Raw genomic sequence first — 18,781 nt, 5'->3', positions numbered from 1 at the left:
GTTAATTCTTTTATTCAGTGAAGGTTGAATATATGTTAATCAAGTCCTGACAGGTATATGTCAATTATATATTCCTGTAAATATGATAATGATTTATCGTCTTTAATATGGAAATTAGGTTTAGGGTATATAGAATGAGGCTTAGTATATTTGCGAATAAGATTTACGGTACATGCGAATGAAGTATTCGGAGGCTCAACAATGTCCTCACTAATAATAATATATGATTGTTTTGAGTTTTATTGTTTTTCTTTACTTTCAGCTGAGAAAACTTTTTTTTATTTAATGCAAACTCAAAACGGTCAGAAAATGCTACGAAAGCATAAATAAACCCAAAACGAACAGAAATTAAATAAACAATCACAGTAAATAAACATACAACAGCTACTAATATAAATTATTTAATAAATCTTAAAACGAGTAAAACTTAAATTGAAAATAACTGCAAACAAGAGTTTGGCTACAACCCCCTCCCTAAGTGTAAAAGTCTAAAACTTAATACATCATTGGTGCTTTACTATATTAAATAAAAAACGAGTGTTTTCAACTTAAAGTAAGGAGTAGTATTAAAACTTATAATGCACAGAAATTATTACGAATATGAGGGGGTCATCTTCTCCTCAATACCTCGCTCTATATGCTAAAGTTTGATTTTGTTCCATTTATTTTTGTGACTCCTGAGTCACAAAGACCTTTTAGTTAGAATACTGAGCTCTTTTAAAAAGTTCAAAAAAACTTTAGCGTAGATAGCGGAGTTGAAAATCGTGCGATATTCAGTTTAAACTCCGGTTTGATAAGGATTGCTAGATTAGGTTAGAGACCCCCGATTGAAAAGGTTGCTATGGTCCCTGTGGAATTGCTAGCTAGGGACTGGCTTCTTTAAGGTTCCCCACTAGCAGGCCTTGAAGGTTTTTTTCTTAGCCCTTGTGGGTTTGAAAACAATAAAAAAATATGATGTAACATCTAAGTTTTTACCTTCATTTGACAGGGACCACAGAAAGGCTTTCGTGGCCTTCGTAGGTTTTTAATCAATCAAAAAAAACACACTATTATGTAACAAACATCTGATTTTTTTAGAAAACATTCTCTATTACGTAACAAGCGCATGCTTCTTGAAGAAAATTAAAAATACCTGCGTTTTGGGGGGATCGTCGTTAAACTTCTTCGGAATCTTTAATCACAGAGGAAGAAAAGAGTTGCGGCTATGGGTGCCTTTAATGGTATTGAGAAGATACTACTTAACTATTTTTGCTACCCTCACTCTAGAAAAAAAATTAGTTTTCAGTTTGCTGATATCCTTGTAGGCTATATAGATAGGCTATTATTTTAAGGGCTGAAAATTAAGCCGAACACTTCGGAAAATGCGAGTTCAGCTCAATATGTGGGTATAGATAGTGATGTTCTTCTTGTTGCCATCAGTGTAGGTTCTCTAGCACCACCTGTGTAACCTCTGGTGATGCCGCTAGAGTACAGCAATGCGATCGAGCGGTCCCCAGGTTTCTACGAGCTATTTTGCACTGATATTACAACGGTGGGGAAATGACAAGCATACTACCCTTGGGGGAGTACGGGCCACACTATTTCGTCCATCGTACCACGACCTGTGTCACTGCTGATAAATTTTTTCTTGGAGCGGGAAAGGTTCTTCCAGTCGAAACTACAATGACTAAACTAAAATACTATTTTCCTAAGCCCAACAGGGTTGGGGAAAATAATTAAATACAGTCGTAGCAAAATAACTCACTTTAATTACCAATGCCATTCCCAAACATTTTACATACCAACTCTAAATCGGAACTATGAACACTGAACATGAACTAACTACAAACTATCTGTACACATAAAAAAAAGGTTGCCTCGAACTTGGCCGAGTGTACACGCAGGCCAATCAAAAGTAATACGAAGCAAACATCTTTTCTTCTCTTAAATTGTTGCCTTGACTACAAGAGTTCAGCTTGTAAATTAAAATTGTATTGCTATTAAATCTAAGCAAAAAGGAGATGGGACATTTATCTAACAAAAAAAGGGGGCACAGGTCACAATAAGCGAAAATAAATCTTATAATAATCAAACAGTTTGCGGTAAGAAACTGTAAGATAGTAGCAAAGCGGCTCAATAGTAACCAAACTTCTAAAAAACGGAATTTTGTTACAATAGATATAGCGAAAGAATTGGCTTATTATGCTGATACCAAATATATAAGTTTTATTAAGTTTAGTGTTACCCATCAAAGGCTAGGAGCCTGAGAAAATTTAAATGATTTTTGAAAAAAGGAAGAAAGACCCCTAAAAGTCGAAAAATCTTAATGAAAATCACACAATCAGATTCAGCATACCAGAGAACCCTAATGTAGACGTTCCAACCTCCTATTGCAAAAAAGAAGAATGAATTGTTTTTTGCCAGAAGAAAGATTATATGTTTTTTTTATTTTGTTTGATTGTTGTTTTTTTCCAGGAATAATTGAATCAACCCAGTGGTCTTAGAGTATCGAGAGAAGGTTCATTCGATTGGAAAATAAAAGCTCTGGTGTCCTTTTTAAGTCACTATAAAGGTTGGAAGGAAACTATGTCCCCTCCTAAGCACCCTTTTCACAAAATTGTCCGATCAAAACTTTGACTATGCTTTCGTAGATAATACGACCAGGGTAGGGGGCATAAATTTTCTGATGGGGGAAGAATTTTCCTGGGGAGAATTTTCTAAAATCGTACTATTTTGAGTTCTGAAGAAAACAGAGTTTTTTTTTTATTTTCTTAAGAAAATGATATAAGAGGGCCAAAAACTCTAAGCATTTCAAGCATTCCTCAGAAATTCAAAATAAAGTTAAATCAAAGCATTCCATTTTCGGTCACCAGTGGGTATCCTGTTGGAAATTAAACATAGAAGAAAAAATTATAAATTGAAAGGGAAAACGAAGTCGTTTCTATTTAAATGTTTGATAGATTTAAAACCTGAAAGCAGAAAAAATATGTGGAAGTAAATAATCAATTAAAGGAATTTGTCTGGTAAGGTTACTTTGTCTTGAGAATACTTTTAAAACAGAGATGAAATGTCACATTTTAAAAATTTTAAAGCAGCGTTATTTTGTTTAAAATGTACAGAAACACCAAATCTCAAAAGTTTTTAGATTTGATTGATATTTCAAAAAACTGGTTACTGCAAAAGTATTTGAATGTATTTTGATAAAAGGATTACAGCAAAACAAAGATTGTCAAAAAAAAGTTGAAGTTTAGTAAATTCATCTCGAATCACGAAACATTTTGTCTGTAAAATTTTCCGCAGAACCAAATCGAAACTGAAAAGCATCGTAAAAATTAAGGGCTACTGTTGCCCGCCACGTCTCTCATCAAACGGAATTAATAAACTTTAAACATTATCCATGTCTTAATAAAATAATCTGTTAGAGAGTGTAAAATGGTCCATGATTGGTCAACAGAAATTATCTGAAATCACCGATCTATTAACAGTATAGTGGTTATAGAACTTTCCAATTGAAAAGGAAAACTGAAGGTTGAGTCGATCTATACTAATGACATCTCGAATCGGTAATGCATTCCAAACATCAAAAAGTCATTAGTATAGATCGACTCAACCTTCAGTTTTCCTTTTCAATTGGAGAGTTCTATAACCACTATACTGTTAATAGATCGGTGATTTCAGATAATTTCTGTTGACCAATCATGGACCATTTTACACTCTCTAACAGATTATTTTATTTTATTAAGACTTGGATAATGTTTAAAGTTTGTCAATTCCGTTTGATGAGAGACGTGGCGGGCAACCATAGCCCTTAATTTTTACGATCCTTTTCAGTTTCGATTTGGTTCTGCGGCAACTTTTACAGACAAAATATACTGACAAGAGCGGAATAGTCAATTTGTATTTTCCGCAGCAATCTTAGCTTTTGGCCAGTCTTTCCACTTTGAGGGATTTATCCCTTTCTGAGGGATTTCTAGGCCTTCCGCGGGATTACTTTCTCTAAAAAGGGATACGGGATTTTTCAGGGATAATTGAGATATTAAGGGATTTTCCCTACTAAAATAGAGATATTCAGGACTTTCAGTTTTGATGGTGTATTCAAGGATTTTTGTTGGTGTTTGGTGCAGCTTCCAGAATTTTTTATCTTTCCCTGTAAGGATTTTGTTTTTCGTCAGTATGAGCGATATAGTGAGCTACGCGCCAACTTTTTCAAAATTGCTAGGCAACTGTTTCAAAATTCAACAGCGGCAATTGGAATTGGCTAGTTGAATAAGAAGAAACAAAAGGAAAGTAAAAGTAAAAATTTCTGAATCAATCTGACATATTAAAACTGGAATTGAAATAAACATTTTTGACAAGCTTTTTGCAGTAAAAGTTGCCTGTTATAGGTTTTATTGCTTTCTCTGATGACTGTTCAAAGTTAGAAGATGGACAAAGAAGTTATAAACTACTGTATTAAAAAAAATAAGTATCTTCATCAAGTTATCATTCACCAGTTATCATTCATCGTTCAAAGCGAAAGGACCTAGGTATGATTAAATATAAAAAAAATTTTTTTAGCTGAAAGTAAGGAGCGACATTAAAACTTAAAACGAACAGAAATTACTCCGTATATAAAATGGTTTGTCCCCTCCGCAATGCCTCGCTCTTTACGCTAAAGCTTTTAATTGTTTTAAAAAGCAGAATTGTGGCAAAGAGTCAAGTTTTTAATTGTTTTAAAAAGTAGAATTGTGACAAAGAATCAAACTTTAGCGCAAAGAGCGAGGGATTGCGGAGGGGACAAACCATTTTATATACGGAGTAATTTCTGTTCGTTTTAAGTTTTAATGTCGCTCCTTACTTTCAGCTAAAAAAATTTGTTTTTTTTTATTTAATTTCTGAACGTTTTTGAATTAAGACATGTTTGGTTTTGGCTCTCCGCACATAAATTATTAAAATGAAATTTGTATATTAATTCTTTTTTTGGCTAAATGGCTTTCTCTTAGTTTTGATCAGACGATTTTGAGAAATAAGGGGCGGAGAAGGAGGCCTAGTTGCCCTCCAATTTTTCGGTTGCTTAAAAAGGCAACTAGAACTTTTAATTTTAAACGAACGTTTTTATTAGTAAAAATTATACGTAACTTATAAATTAGCAACTTACGTAACAAACTTTCATAATCTTATATTTTTATTATGTATACAAGGGGGTTTGTATCCTCGTTAATACCTCGCTCTTTACACTAAATCTTAAGTTTTGTCCCAATTCTTTAAGAATGACCCCTGAATCAGAAAGGCCGTAGAATAAATAGTTGAAATTTACTAAAAATATTTTAGCATAAAGAGCGAGGTATTTATCTCCTCCTAAATACCTCGCTCTTTATGCTAAAGTATTTTTAGAACCCCTCATATGCGTTATAATCTCTGTTCGTTTTAAGTTTCAATGCTACTCCTTCCTTTCATTTGAAAAAAACGTTTTCATGTTTATTTTTCATTGTTTTCTTATAGTAATGCTAGAAAATCATGCGCCCTTTTCCTTGAATTTTTCTTCCCCCATGACAGATTCCTCCAAGGAAAGATCCTCCAACATAGCCCCCTCCCATCAGCTCCACCCCCCCCCCCAAACAAAATAAAATTCCCCTGAAAACGTCTGTAAACTTCCCAATAACCATTACTATATGTAAACACTGGTCAAAGTTTGTAACTTGCAGCCCCTCCCCCAGGGATTGTGGGGGAGTAAATCATCCCCAAATACATAATTATTATGGTTTTCGACTATGCTGAACAAAATAGCTATCTCAAAATTTTGATCCGTTGACATTGGAAAAAAAATGAGCGTGGGAGGGGGCCTAGATGCCCTCCAATTTTTTTGGTCACTTAAAAAGGGCACTAGAACTTTTCATTTCCGTTAGAATGAGCCCTCTTGCGACATTTTAGGACCACTTGGTCGATACAATGACCCCTGGGGAAAAAAAAAACAAAAAACAAACAAACAAATAAACACGCACCCGTGATTTGTCTTCTGGCAAAAAATACAAAATTCCACATTTTTGTAGATAGGAGCTTGAAACTTCTACAGTAGGGTTCTCTGATACGCTGAATCTGATGGTGTGATTTTCGTTAAGATTCTATGACTTTTAGAGGGTGTTTCCCCCTATTTTCTTAAATAAGGCAAATTTTCTCAGGCTCGTAACTTTTGATGGGTAAGACTAAACTTGATGAAACTTATATATTTAAAATCAGAATTAAAATGCGATTCTTTTGGTGTAGCTATTGATGTTAAAATTCAATTTGTTAGAGTTTTGGTTACTAGTAAGCCGGGTCGCTCCTTACTACAGTTCGTTACCACGAACTGTTTGATTTATATTGCATTCTCAAAACCTGTTTCAAGAAAAGTGTTTTCATTTAAGTCAAAACTTGCTCGGTCGGAAATATTTGTTACCGAGTACCTAACATCAAAAAAGAAACACATTCTTGACTTGGCTAAAAGTAAGCTCGGAAACAGAAATGTTTGGTCGAACAACGGGACAATTTTTGGAAAAAACTCAGCAGGAGAGATCCGTAAAATTAGAGCTATGGCTGAAGTGGTCCGTTTGCCGAATCCGACCACATAATTTTCAGTTATGAAATTAAGTTGTTGCACTACTTGTATATTTGTTTTCCTCTTTGCATTTTATAGCCAAAATGTCAGTTTCTTTCATGTTTATCTCTTTCTTTTTCCTTCTTCTTTCTGTCTATCAGACTTTTTTCCTTTTTTTTTCGTATTAAATAGTCACCTTAAATGAGCTTGAACAGATATGATGACGCTTTGAATGAATTTGAACAAAACCGGTTTATTCTTGGAAGTCAAGCTCGTGACACACTTGCGGGGGATGATGAATGCATCGATAATTTTTCGTTGAATTGTCGCCCCAGTAATTATGTGAATCCGAATGATCTTTATGAGTATTCAAAACCTGTGAGTGCAGATGAAAGAGCGATCGTGTTCTGGAATTGTCAAGGTCTAAGAACGGCATATTCTCCTTTATGCGAGATTTTAAGTTTACTGGATAAGAAACCGTATATTGTAGGCCTATGTGAGACATTTGTTTCTAGCAAGTCACTGCCCTGGGATTTTTCTTTTCCGGGATATGTTTGCGAGCGAAGAGAACGGACAACCATGGAGCGGGGCGGTCTATGTATTTTGATAAATGAAGGTACCCAATATTGGGTTAGGGATGACCTCTCCCTGTGGCTGGAAGGTAGGATCGAAACACTTTTCATCGAAATAAAAAATGAAGGAAAAAAAAATTTGATTTTGGGGTTAATTTACAAAAATCCGTCATGTGATATTAGTTTTTTTATTGATGAGTTTGAATTGTTATTAGATAAAATTAACAATGAAAATAAAAATAAATTCATGATGGGAGATTTTAATATTGATTTACTAAAAAAACCGAATAGCTCAGATATTGTTAATATGATGGTGTCACATGATAGTTTTCCTCTTGTAACTATTCCAACTCGGATTTCGCATCTTTCGGCCACCTTAATTGATAATTTCTTCGTTAATGGTGGATTACTTGAAAGATCCCAAGCAGATGTGATTGTGTCAGACGGGTCGGATCGCCTTGTTTTAATAAGTAAAATAAAGCTGAATCAGTCAAAGGAAAATAAAAGGTGTGCAAGGGCATCGTTTTACCGTGAAATGAAAAGTAAAAACCGAAACAGTTTTGCAAATAAGATGGATGAAACGAATTTTTCGCGTGTAATAGAAGAAAAGTGTCCAAATGCAGCATATGACCTCTTCAGTGAGATAGTGACTAATGTAATGAATGAAACATGTCCCTTACGGAGAATCAACCCTAATAGAAATTTTCCTAAAAAACCATGGATAACAAAAGCCATTCTAGTTTCAATAAAGCAGAAAAACCAACTTTATGTGAATTATTTAAAAAATCGTTCAAATGATAATTTTATAAAATTCAAAAAGTTTCGGAATATTTTAAATTCAGTAAAACGGAAAGCTCAGAAGCTTCATTTCCAAAATGAATTTCATGAAAATCAAGGGAATATGAAAAATACATGGAAAACAATAAATAAACTCTTGGGTAATTTTCACAGTAGGGATGAGGTGAGAGCCATGGAGACGACGGAAGGTCATCTTACTGATTCTCAACAAATAGCTGAGTTTCTGTGTGATTATTTTGCAAATGAAGGAAAAAGACTTTGCGATAACCTCGCTTGCCCTTACAAGCTTATTGCCTTTCTTGGCAGGCGAATGGCGAATAGTGTTTATTTTCTTTTCTTAATAAATGTATATCTAAATATCTAAATGCCCTGCCAATATCCAGGGATTGTTTCAGACATGTTCTTATTTCCCTCTTGGTCATTCCAGTTGCTATTATCCAGGCATTTCAGTTAGTTATTTTTTAGATGGATACTGAGCCATGTCTAGATGTTGACATCCAATCCGATTCATGTGATACTGATGAGTCAGGAGAAGTTAGACGTGCAAGGCAAGAAAGGAAACCAGCTAAGACAAAAAGAAAGAATGAAACAAAAACCTCTAAAAGGTCTCTCAAACTTTACAATGCTGGTTGGGAAAAACTTGATCTTTTTCGCGGTTGGTTGAAACCGGTGTAATCTTCTAAAGAGAAAGCTTTCTGCATTGTCTGCAAGAAAGAGCTTCTGTGTGGAAAGTCAGAGCTCACAAAACATGCCAAATACAAAAAGCACATTCAAAATTTTGAAGAATGGGACAAGGCATGCAGATCCAGCGGTAAACTTGATACAATGGTTCAGAGCAGTTACCAAGTTCAAGAAACAGAAGCCCGCTTAGTGAGTTTTATAGTGGAAAGTAACCTGTCTTTGGTTCTGGTTGAAGATTTGGTTTCATTGGTCAAAACTCTACCTCCTAGGAGTGTTCTAGAAAATGTGAAGCTTGCAAAGCAAAAAGCAACTAATATGATGAGACAGGGACTAGCTGGGTATTACAAAGACATTCTCATCAGGAAACTAAGAACGACTGCCTTCTCCGTAATTATCGACGAAACTACTGACATTAGCACCACCAAACAGCTAGCTATTTGTGTAATTTTTTGCTCAGAAGACTTGAAATTGGAGGTCGACCTAGTTGCATGTGAAGATGAGTCGGCGAAAGGGATATACGAGACTGTGAAGCTTAGTTTGCAAAGCTTGGAGGTGCCCATGACCAATCTGATAGGTTTCTGTGCTGACACCACCAATATGATGATGGGTAACACAAATTCAGTTTCCTCTATGTTCAAGAGAGATTTTCCCTGGATTGTCATTGTCAAATGTACTTGCCACATGAGTCACTTGTGCGCCTCATATGCGTGTAAAAAACTCCCAAAAAGCTTGGAAGACCTCGTAGAACGGTCTACTCACATTTTAGCATGAGTGCTAAGCGAGGGAGAGCCCTAAAAGAATTTCAGGACTACTGCAATCTCAAACCGCACAAGATCCTGTCACCAGGTCAAACTAGGTGGCTTTCTCTTTAAGGTTGTGTCAAAAGACTCCTTCAGCAGTGGAATGCCTTGAAGCTATATTTCACGAACGTGTTTTTTGAAGACCCAACCCATGGCCATGATAAGGTCTTGGAAACCCTACAGAACCCACTGATGAAGACGCTACTCGAGTTTGTGTCCTTCGCACTCGGCCTCTTTAATGAATTCAACTGCCTATTCCAGACCGAGGATGGGTTGTTTTATCGCATTAGACAGGAGGCAGAAGAGCTGGTAAGAACCTTTGCTAGTAGCTTCATGAACTTATCATACATAAGGACCTTTTCCAACATTCTAGAACTGGACGAAAAGAATGAACCTCAATACCTACCACTTCGTCAAGTGTACCTGGGGATGGAAGCTCATGACAGCATGGCTTTGTTGTCATGTGACCCATGTGTCAAGCAAACAGAGCTGGACTTGGTATACAGGGCTGCCCGTGATTTTTACGTCGAAGCCATAGCACAAATCAAGGCAAGGTTCAAATTCGAAGACCCTATATTTGAGTTTACAAAAGTGTTGGACCCGAAAGTTGCAAGAGAGCTGAGTGTGCGAACTCTGTCTCCATATCTCGACAAATTTAGCATGCCGGGGTGGGACAAAGCGAAAATCGACGCAGACTGGAGACGCCAGGCCATGGTTGATCTTCCAGTAAATCTGAGTCTTGGCATTTTGTCAGCAAAGGAGTACTGGGGATACATATTGAACCTGAAGAATGGTGCTGGGGACTTGCGCTTTGCCCACCTTAAACAGGTGATACAGTGGTTCTTGACCCTTCCATTCAGCAACGTTGTGGTCGAGAGGCTTTTCAGTGATTTGAAAAATATTAAAACAGATCACCGCAACCGTTTGGGACAGTCGACAACAGCGGGTCTGTTGCAGTGTAAATACGGAATGAAAAGAGCTGGCACTAGTGCCATATCCATGAAGTTGGATACCGAGATGCAAAAACGACTGAAAGCTGTAAAGGCAAGCGCTACCTCAAAAGAGGCAGCTGAACTCGTATCCCAACCAGATCCCAGTGCTAGTGTCTTTAATTAGAGCGTTTTTAATTGTCCTGAATCAAACTGAAACCATTACCTAATTTGTGATATATTTGATTAATAAAAACAAAATATAAACATGATATTTACTTTGACTGCGATGTGTAAGAGCATGCACATTTGAAGGTCATGTTCGATCGTTTGTCTATTTTCATCCTGTGCTTTCACCTTTCGGGCAAATGTGGCAAATATTTTTGTATTTTTGGTTTAACAAACAAAAATAATGTTCTGTTCTTTGACTCTTGAACGAGAGGTTGAATTCTGCATTCGTTAGTATCCATGCTCAAGATAGGAGAATGCAAATTTTGGGATTAATTTTGAAGTTTTTTCTGTTAAAAAAATTATAGTGTTTGCATCTTCCAGTGCTTTTCAGTTCGTTCGGAGAGATTTTTATTTAAAACAATCGGGTGCTCAGACAGAAGCACGACCAGGAAACCAGTAGCTAACTGTTGTGATTAGCATGAGAGGGATTTTTCAAAGGATTATTGTTTAACCAAAAAGGGATTTTTAGGGATTTTTCGTCTCTGATTCGGGATTTTTCAAAAAAGAAAGTGGAAACACTGCTTTTGGCAAAGAATTAGAAAGACGCGCCAAGTGGGCCGGGAATTAAAAACTTAAAGAATAATGCCTGTGAATACTGGTCGATTCCGTGCTGACAAAAATGAAAACATCACAAACGAAGCCGAAAAGAACTCATCTTCAAGGTTAAAATTGTTGTGTTCTAATTAATGCTAGGCAATTGAAAAGGGACATATTATTAGAGATAGGCTAATGCAGAATATTTAACCTAGGTTACTGCAAGAGGCTACCCTAGGAGGAACGGCTAGTCTATATACGGATTGCACTGACGTCATCATGGCTACAGACACAGCTGCAGCCAAGTAAAAAAGATAAACAATGGTCTATAGTAACCAAATATTAAAAATTGTCTGTTGGAAAAAAAAAAACATCAAATGAAAAAAAATTGCCATTTGAAGCTGATTCAGGAATGTTAAATATGATTTTGATTACTCTTAATGGTTAAAGTTTATTGCAAATGATGAATAGAGAACCATCTATGTCTTATTTTAGCCTAGTAGGCTATTTATGTTTGAAAGAAATTGAGGTAGGCTATAGTCTAGAACTGATTAGGGAAATAAGAATTTAGCTTTGGATGCTAGTACATGATATTTAGGCTATAGATTTGCATATAAAACTGTTTAGATATAATTAAAATTAGTAGGCCTACCATTAGTTAGTTTGCATGTTTTTTTTAAATTTCAAATATCATGCTTGTGTTTTTATAAACATTTCTTTTCCCCATAATTTAGCTAGGAAGAAAGTGAGTACATCATGTGATGGCTTTTTTATGTTCTTTTCAAATATAATGATTGCTTCCTGGGAAAATTCTATTTTAAACCCTTGAAGGGGCCCCAGAAGTTAACTTGTTTTGTCACATGTAAAAAGTAACCATCACTAGAAATAAGTTTATTGAATGGTTAAAAACATCCTTCTTTTTATAGATCAGTTATTCAAAAGTGATATATTCTGATGGCATTTATTCATAACAACCTCATTCCACAAAATTTAAAGCTGTGAATAATATTGTAAAATGTCAAATATTTTCCAAATGTCTATAGAAAAGGGTGCATTTTCTGTACAATAAACTTTTCAGTAATCTAAAAGTAACAAACAGGAAAAGTAAAAAAAATATTGCAGATTGCTGTCCTTCCAGTGTGGAGAAGTACTTATAGGCTATTGTTGAGGTGTCTTATATCCATCCATAAACACAATACCTTTTGATTTATTTTAAAGCAACAATTAGTTTTGAAGCATAATGGGCCAATTTCATACTTATAGGGAATTGACATGCCTAATATCTCTAAAGATATAGTTGCAGGACCGTTTTACTATGCTGAACAAAATGGCTGTTCCAAAATTTCAACTGGATTCTTTTTGAAAGTGAATGGGCTTGAGTGAAGGGTTCCCTTCCAATATCTTTTTACTCTTATAAAGGGCTTCAGATACTCGCTCTGGAGTGCAAGGGGAAGGACTTCTCCCTTCATATATCTAGTTAACATTTTAAACAAGTAAAAACAAGGTGAAAACATTTTAAATGTGTTAAGTTTTCAGTAAAGTGCAAATTTTGTTCTGGTCTTCCATAACACCTAACCCAATTAATTTTTTTTTAAACTGTATCAAACCTGGGCTAGTTACTTCGCCTCGAAATGTAACACCTTTATTTTCTTTTAACGTGTTAATGGTAAGAAAAAATAAATTATGTGTCTATTGCCGAGATTGTCGCAGAAAAACATTATAAATTATGATTGCGAACAATTCCATTGAGCTCGATTATTATCTGTAATCGTGAAACTGTAACCTAAATTATGAAACTTTAAAGCCTACTAGCATCTGGGCTACAATGGCGAATAGTTTAAGGTTTCTAAAAAGGAGGTACCTCCCTACCAAATTTCAGTAGAATCTTGGACATAGAATGTAGAAGGTAATCTTTGGATATGCTGGGCACGGAAGCATCACGCGCCACTGAAAATAAATCCCTTCTTCCCTCTGGGCTCCAGGTACTTGTCCCTTAGCTTTTAAGCAAATCTGCAAACTTTCATGCAAACCTTAGCGAAGAGACCTGGACCTCTGTGTTTTATCATCCTAATGTTTAATTTTCAAGGAACTGGCCCATATTTTTTGTGCTCAACAATAAACAAAATCCCGCTTAACTCCCTGCTGAAAATTTGACCGTTGATAAGATGTTGGAGGGGCATAGGGTCATTATATGCCCCCAACGATGCAAATTGAAAATCCATGTCTGATAACTGTCAAAGAGTGTGGAACATACCAATTTCTCAGCTAAAAAAGGTGACAAGGAGTGTTAGAGGGGCCATCCTTCAATCATATAGATAGGAGATCACTGCATTACTCTGGTTCTAGGGGTACAATGACCTATTTTGTTTTTCAGTAACACTTTTACAATATACTTGCATAATCCTGTTTCAAACACAGTGCTACATGCCAACCTTTCCTCTTAGAATGAGGAGAGGCGAAGTGTTGGAGGGGCCACAGACATGGTAAGATAAGATAAGAGATAAGATAAGATTTATTTGCAAAAGAACTATCACAAGCTCTAAAGAGCCAAATTCGCTTTATATGTCACTAAAAGCTAAGAAAAAAATCAAAATAGTACATTAAGTCAAACACTTAAAATTAAAAGGAATTAAAAAAGTAAAATCATCAAAGATAAACTTAACAATTAAATTACAAAAACATTGCAGTAAAAAGGGGAATTTGGCAATTACATGATCACGAATTATTATTAAGGTTTTTCAGAATAAATGGTATAAAACTTTTGCGAAACCTTTCTGTAACAGCATGAATCAGAGAGTAAGTTGGGATTGCTAAGGAGGCTGACCGGGGGAGTCGGAGTCTAATGGGATTGTGAAAATCAGGGAGTAAGTCCTCAGTGCGGGGATTGGAAATGACTGATTTAGCGAAAAGCAGGCAAATTTTTTCCCTCCTTTCTTTTAAGGTGGTAATGCGCGCAGCTTTAAGGAGGAAGGAGTATGGAATTTTGCCTTCTTTGTAAATGATCCTGAGCGAACGCTTTTGGACCGACTCGATTTTGTCACTAAGTTCATTTGAAAGTTGCGAATGCCAGACCGGACATGCATATTCCAATAACGGTCTGATAAAGGATAAGTAAACACGGAGGGAATGTATCTTAGGACAATTAAATTTGTTTAGTAGCTTAAAAATGGATAGTGAAACATTTGCTTGTTTAACAATGTTGGATACATGTGTTTCCCACTTAAGATCATTAGAAATTGTGACACCAAGAAGCCTAACATGTTTCACTAGCATTTCGCTTGGGATCGGATCGCAAAAAGCAGGAGTAGATTTCAAGAAGTTTATTGTCATTATCTGTGATTTAGTGGGATTTACTGTCATATTTAGATTCTTGGATTCATCCGAACATTGGGTTAGGATTTCAACGGGGTCACTTTTAATATTCCTATGACATACTTCAAGGATCGACAAGTCATCAACATATTTCCATCGTTGGGGGAACTCCTTGCCAATTTCGTTAATCATGACAAGAAATAATAGTGGTCCCAATAAGGTTCCTTGAGGTATTCCACAGTACCTAGGGAGGGGGTTAGAGAAGGTATTTTTGTATTTTACAACTTGTGATCTGTCTGAAAGGAACGATATAACAATATTTACTAAGAGTGGGTCAATTTCAAAGTTATCATGTAGTAAACGAATTAGGATAGTGTGGTCAACTAAGTCAAACGCTTTTTGGAAATCGACTAAAACCAGGTTTAGCCAAACATTTGGTTTCTCTAGTTCACTTAGGATCGTGTGAATCAAGTGTACAAGGTAATGGGTGGTGGAGGTTTTTCTTAAATTACCAAACTGTCGGATGTCAATGCGTGGTATAATTTTAATTTTAAGCCAGTCACAAAGGAACCCTTCGTAAAGCTTAGAAAAAACTGGAGTGAGTGTAATAGGACGTATGTTGGTTATAGTCAGACTGGAAGATTTCTTTGGGATGGGTGTTATAAAACCAAGTTTCCAGCAACTTGGGAATTTACCAGATTTTGTAATTTGGTTAAAAATATCAGATAAAGGTCCAGCAATTGTGTCTGAAAAGGCTTTAATCAAGTCAATTGGGATGTCTAATGGGCAAGTACTTGATTTTTTGAGCTTTTGGATTTTATTTATAATATCAGAGGGAGAAATTTGGGGGAAAGAGGTGGAGGGAGGAAAAGTTTGACCTGAGCCAGTGAAAGGGGGGAGACTTTGAACTATGGACGCAAGATGCAGGTTCAAATCGTTGGCTATCTTGGAAGGGGGCTCAGGGAGATGAAAATTAACTTCAACAGGGTTTTTTCCGCAAATCTCTTTGATTTTCCTGTACCATTGTTTGGGTTTGTTAGAATACAAATCCTTAACCTTGGTCTACTTTTCATATTACAAATTGAAAACTTCTGCGTGACTTCAAATCAAATAATATGCAATGCGGTCAACTTTGTCCTAGAAACTTAGCGAAGAGCGGGACAGTTTTTTTTTGGGGGGGGATGCCAAGGGCCCACATTACTTCTCAAATAATAACGACTGAGATAACTGGGTGACTCCTGTTGAAACAAGGTAGTAAAAAATCGGCAGCAGGAAGGGTGGGGACCTGCGAGGGGGGGGGGGGGGCTTAGGGCCTGGACCTTCCCCAAATTGCCTTTCAATCTCTGGACAACTCTTGTTCAAGTTATCACATAGAAATTGTTTTTAGCATTATTGCGCCATCTATAAAAATAAGTTGCATTACAAGGCTACCCGAAAAACATATTCTTGCGTACGCGCCTATTAGAGGAGCAGCTGGCCATGGAGCAACTGTGTGTCTCTAGTAATGACGCTTGTATGCTTTGTCTTCTATAAAGAGCCAAATACCTGCCTTTCACCTATAAATATGGCGGCTAGACCGGGAAGAGGTATTGGAGGGGTCATTGGCACACTTTGAGCCTTCTAAAATACTAATTGGAAACCCACACATGATTTTGGTTCAAACAAGGTTTTATGGACCTTAGTTTCTGCTAAAAATGCAGTGAGGGTGATAATAGAGGGTCCAAGACCCTGCAATCACACATATTGAAAATCTGTCTGCCATTCTATTTCAAATAATGTACCATAATCAAACCTTTCTGCTAAAAGTTTGAGATGCGGAAGGGATGTTGGATGGGTCTTTGTCACATATTGCTTGTGTAACCATAGGCAGCATAAAAGCGCTGCCTAAGTAAAGAGTGACGTGGGTACCATGTATTTTTTTCAGACCAGGGCACCTCGTATAGAAGGAGTTGTCGTAGAAACATCAAAAAAAGGCTCATTCAATTGGAAATTGAAGGGGCTAGTGCCACCGTTGAGCGATTGGAGGGCAACCCCCCCCCTGTCAGACCCGTCATTTCCCGACACACACTTAATCAAAATTTTGAGACAGCCATTTCGCTCAGCATAATAGAAAGGTTCGGAAATTGTGTCTTTAAGGATAACAACCCTCACAGTCCTCAGGATAAGGGTTGTAAGTTATACCCGGGGGGCATGTAAGGTATTTAAGGAAAGGGTGGTCGTATAAACTTCGGTGGGAATCATGGGATTGGTAATCAGAAGTTCTATTGCCCTTTTTAAGAGTCAAACTGATAGTTATATTTTGGCTTTGATAGCTCCGAAGCCGTCTTCTGGGAACTTGTCTTTTTTTGGAGGGAAATTCATCTTCTTAGGACCTACTTTTTTCAAATTTCGATTGGTCGACAACAACCAGTGCCCAATTGGGCCCTCCCCTCATTGAGGCTGAAAATCCTTGGATGATTCTGCCTCAAACAAGGAGCAACATGTCTACATTTCTTCTAAAAATTAGATAACAAGAGAGGTTGGAGTGGTGGATGTGTGATGAAAGGTTAAGTTTCATGAGCTCTTCAAAGAGTATTGCCCAGTGTTAAATAGAGAACTGTATTTCTCTTATTTCAAGAGTTGGTTTTCTTCCTGTATGCCCACTTTCTGATATTACTGCTTAGAAAGAAGCAAAGGAAATCTACGGTATCTTTAACAATGATAGAAATATAAAAGTTTAGAAGGGATATTTAAAACCGTTCATCTACCTCAGTCCCAAATGCAGTAAAATGAAATTCCAAAAAGAAATGGCTTATAAAAGTAGATGGGAGCACCTTTGTACCTGGGATAACATACTTCTCTTCATGTTTCAGGCTAATGCTGTCCAGAATGACCCAGTTCCCTGTAATAAATTCTAGTTAAGAACTAAAATAACACAAATGCTAATTTCAGCCAGTAACGGAATCTATCGTCTTTTTAGTCGTGAGCAATCATCTGATCAGCGCCTTAGAACTTCACTTGAAAACGATGAGATTGACGCTAAGTTTGGATTTGAATGTCTCAAGGAAAATGGGGAAAAAATTGGGTACCTCTTGAATATGCATACTGTAAGTAATCTTGATAATTTAAGCCCTTCCTCCAGTAGAACTTGAAAAAATAGGACCTGTGAAATTATAAGAAATGTTCTAAATGTTCTTATTTTAGTGTTCTGAACTCTGCAAACTGAGAGTAATGTTTAACTCTTAGTTTCATTTCAAGAAATATATCTCTTGCTTGCTGTTTAATGAATGACGCTAATGTGGAAATAATTCAGTTCGAATAATTGCGTTCCGTCCTGTATAGACCCATGTCTGAGGGATGAGTGAAAAACAATAGATGAATATGCACAATTTTTATTTTTTTGTCAAATTATTGATCTCCAGATTTTAGAATTTGAATTCACTGTATAACCAGTAAATCATTATCACAAAAAAGGGATGGACATTCAGGGAAAACCAAGGTGATCAAAAGAAACGGGGAGGAAGTAAAGTCAAAAATAGAAGGAGTAATTGTCATATTGATACTTGAGAAAAGTAGAAAGGATTTGAGTAACTTGAAAAAGAATAAAAAAGAATGAAAAGCGAACAAACTACTAAGAAACAAACAGGAAAAGATTCGTCGGATCCAAAAAAAGGATGAGTTTGCTAAAAGTGGTAGAAATGGAGATGCTGGGATGAAGCAGAAAACTTCTAAAAGACAAGCCAAACTATTATTAATTCATTTTAGAATTGACTTTTGGCAACCTTGGCTACCTATTATAGTATCAACTTTTATTTATCTATCTATCTATTCAAATATCTATTTATTCATTTATCTATTGTAAAACGATCATATATTTAAAAATAATTTTGATTACTTTTAGACCGAAATCATGGACCAAGACAAGAGATTGGTTAGTGCAGTTGATTATTATTTCATTCAAGAGGATGGCTCTCGCTTTAAAGCATCTGTACCATATAAACCATATTTTTATGTTCTTCCAAAGACCGGTTGTTTCCAGGAAGTCTTGGCATACTTATCAAAAAAGTATGCAGGAATTCTTCATAGCTGTGAACCATGTACCAAAGAAGACTTAGAATTGGTAATGCCTTTTTTTTCAACAATTGCCAGGGTGGGGCATGACCTAAGGTTTTATCATTAACAATTAAGAGCCTTGCTTTGGATTCTCAGATTGTCTACGCAGTTACATTCTTACAATCATTCTTCTTTTGTAATCCAATGAAAGAAAGTATATTTCAAAATATTCGTACTGAGAAATATTCCTTGTCTTTCTTCCTCGAATTTCTTGCTAAAGAATCTTGTCGAGTAAAGGAATATTTCATGCGAAAAAAAGGAAAAAAAATTGCACCTTCGTATTCTAGGAATATTCCAGTT

The 18,781-nt window shown here is 36.2% G+C and overlaps 1 protein-coding gene across 1 annotated transcript in view; it reads left to right on the top strand.

The window, feature by feature from the left end:
• Positions 1 to 11,069: 11,069 nt before the first annotated feature.
• LOC136032005 (DNA polymerase epsilon catalytic subunit A-like) overlaps positions 11,070 to 18,781 on the top strand; it is a 118,551-nt gene continuing 110,839 nt past the window's right edge. Inside the window, 3 exon segments of the mRNA XM_065712072.1 lie at positions 11,070 to 11,205; positions 17,349 to 17,475; positions 18,270 to 18,488. Coding sequence (XP_065568144.1) covers positions 11,126 to 11,205; positions 17,349 to 17,475; positions 18,270 to 18,488 — 426 coding nt within the window. The 5' untranslated portion in view covers positions 11,070 to 11,125.

This window comes from Artemia franciscana, chromosome 10, assembly GCF_032884065.1.
Source record: "Artemia franciscana chromosome 10, ASM3288406v1, whole genome shotgun sequence".
Taxonomy (NCBI): domain Eukaryota; kingdom Metazoa; phylum Arthropoda; class Branchiopoda; order Anostraca; family Artemiidae; genus Artemia; species Artemia franciscana.
The sequence above is the reverse complement of the archived record's forward strand: the minus strand, read 5'-3'. Positions and strand labels throughout refer to the sequence as shown.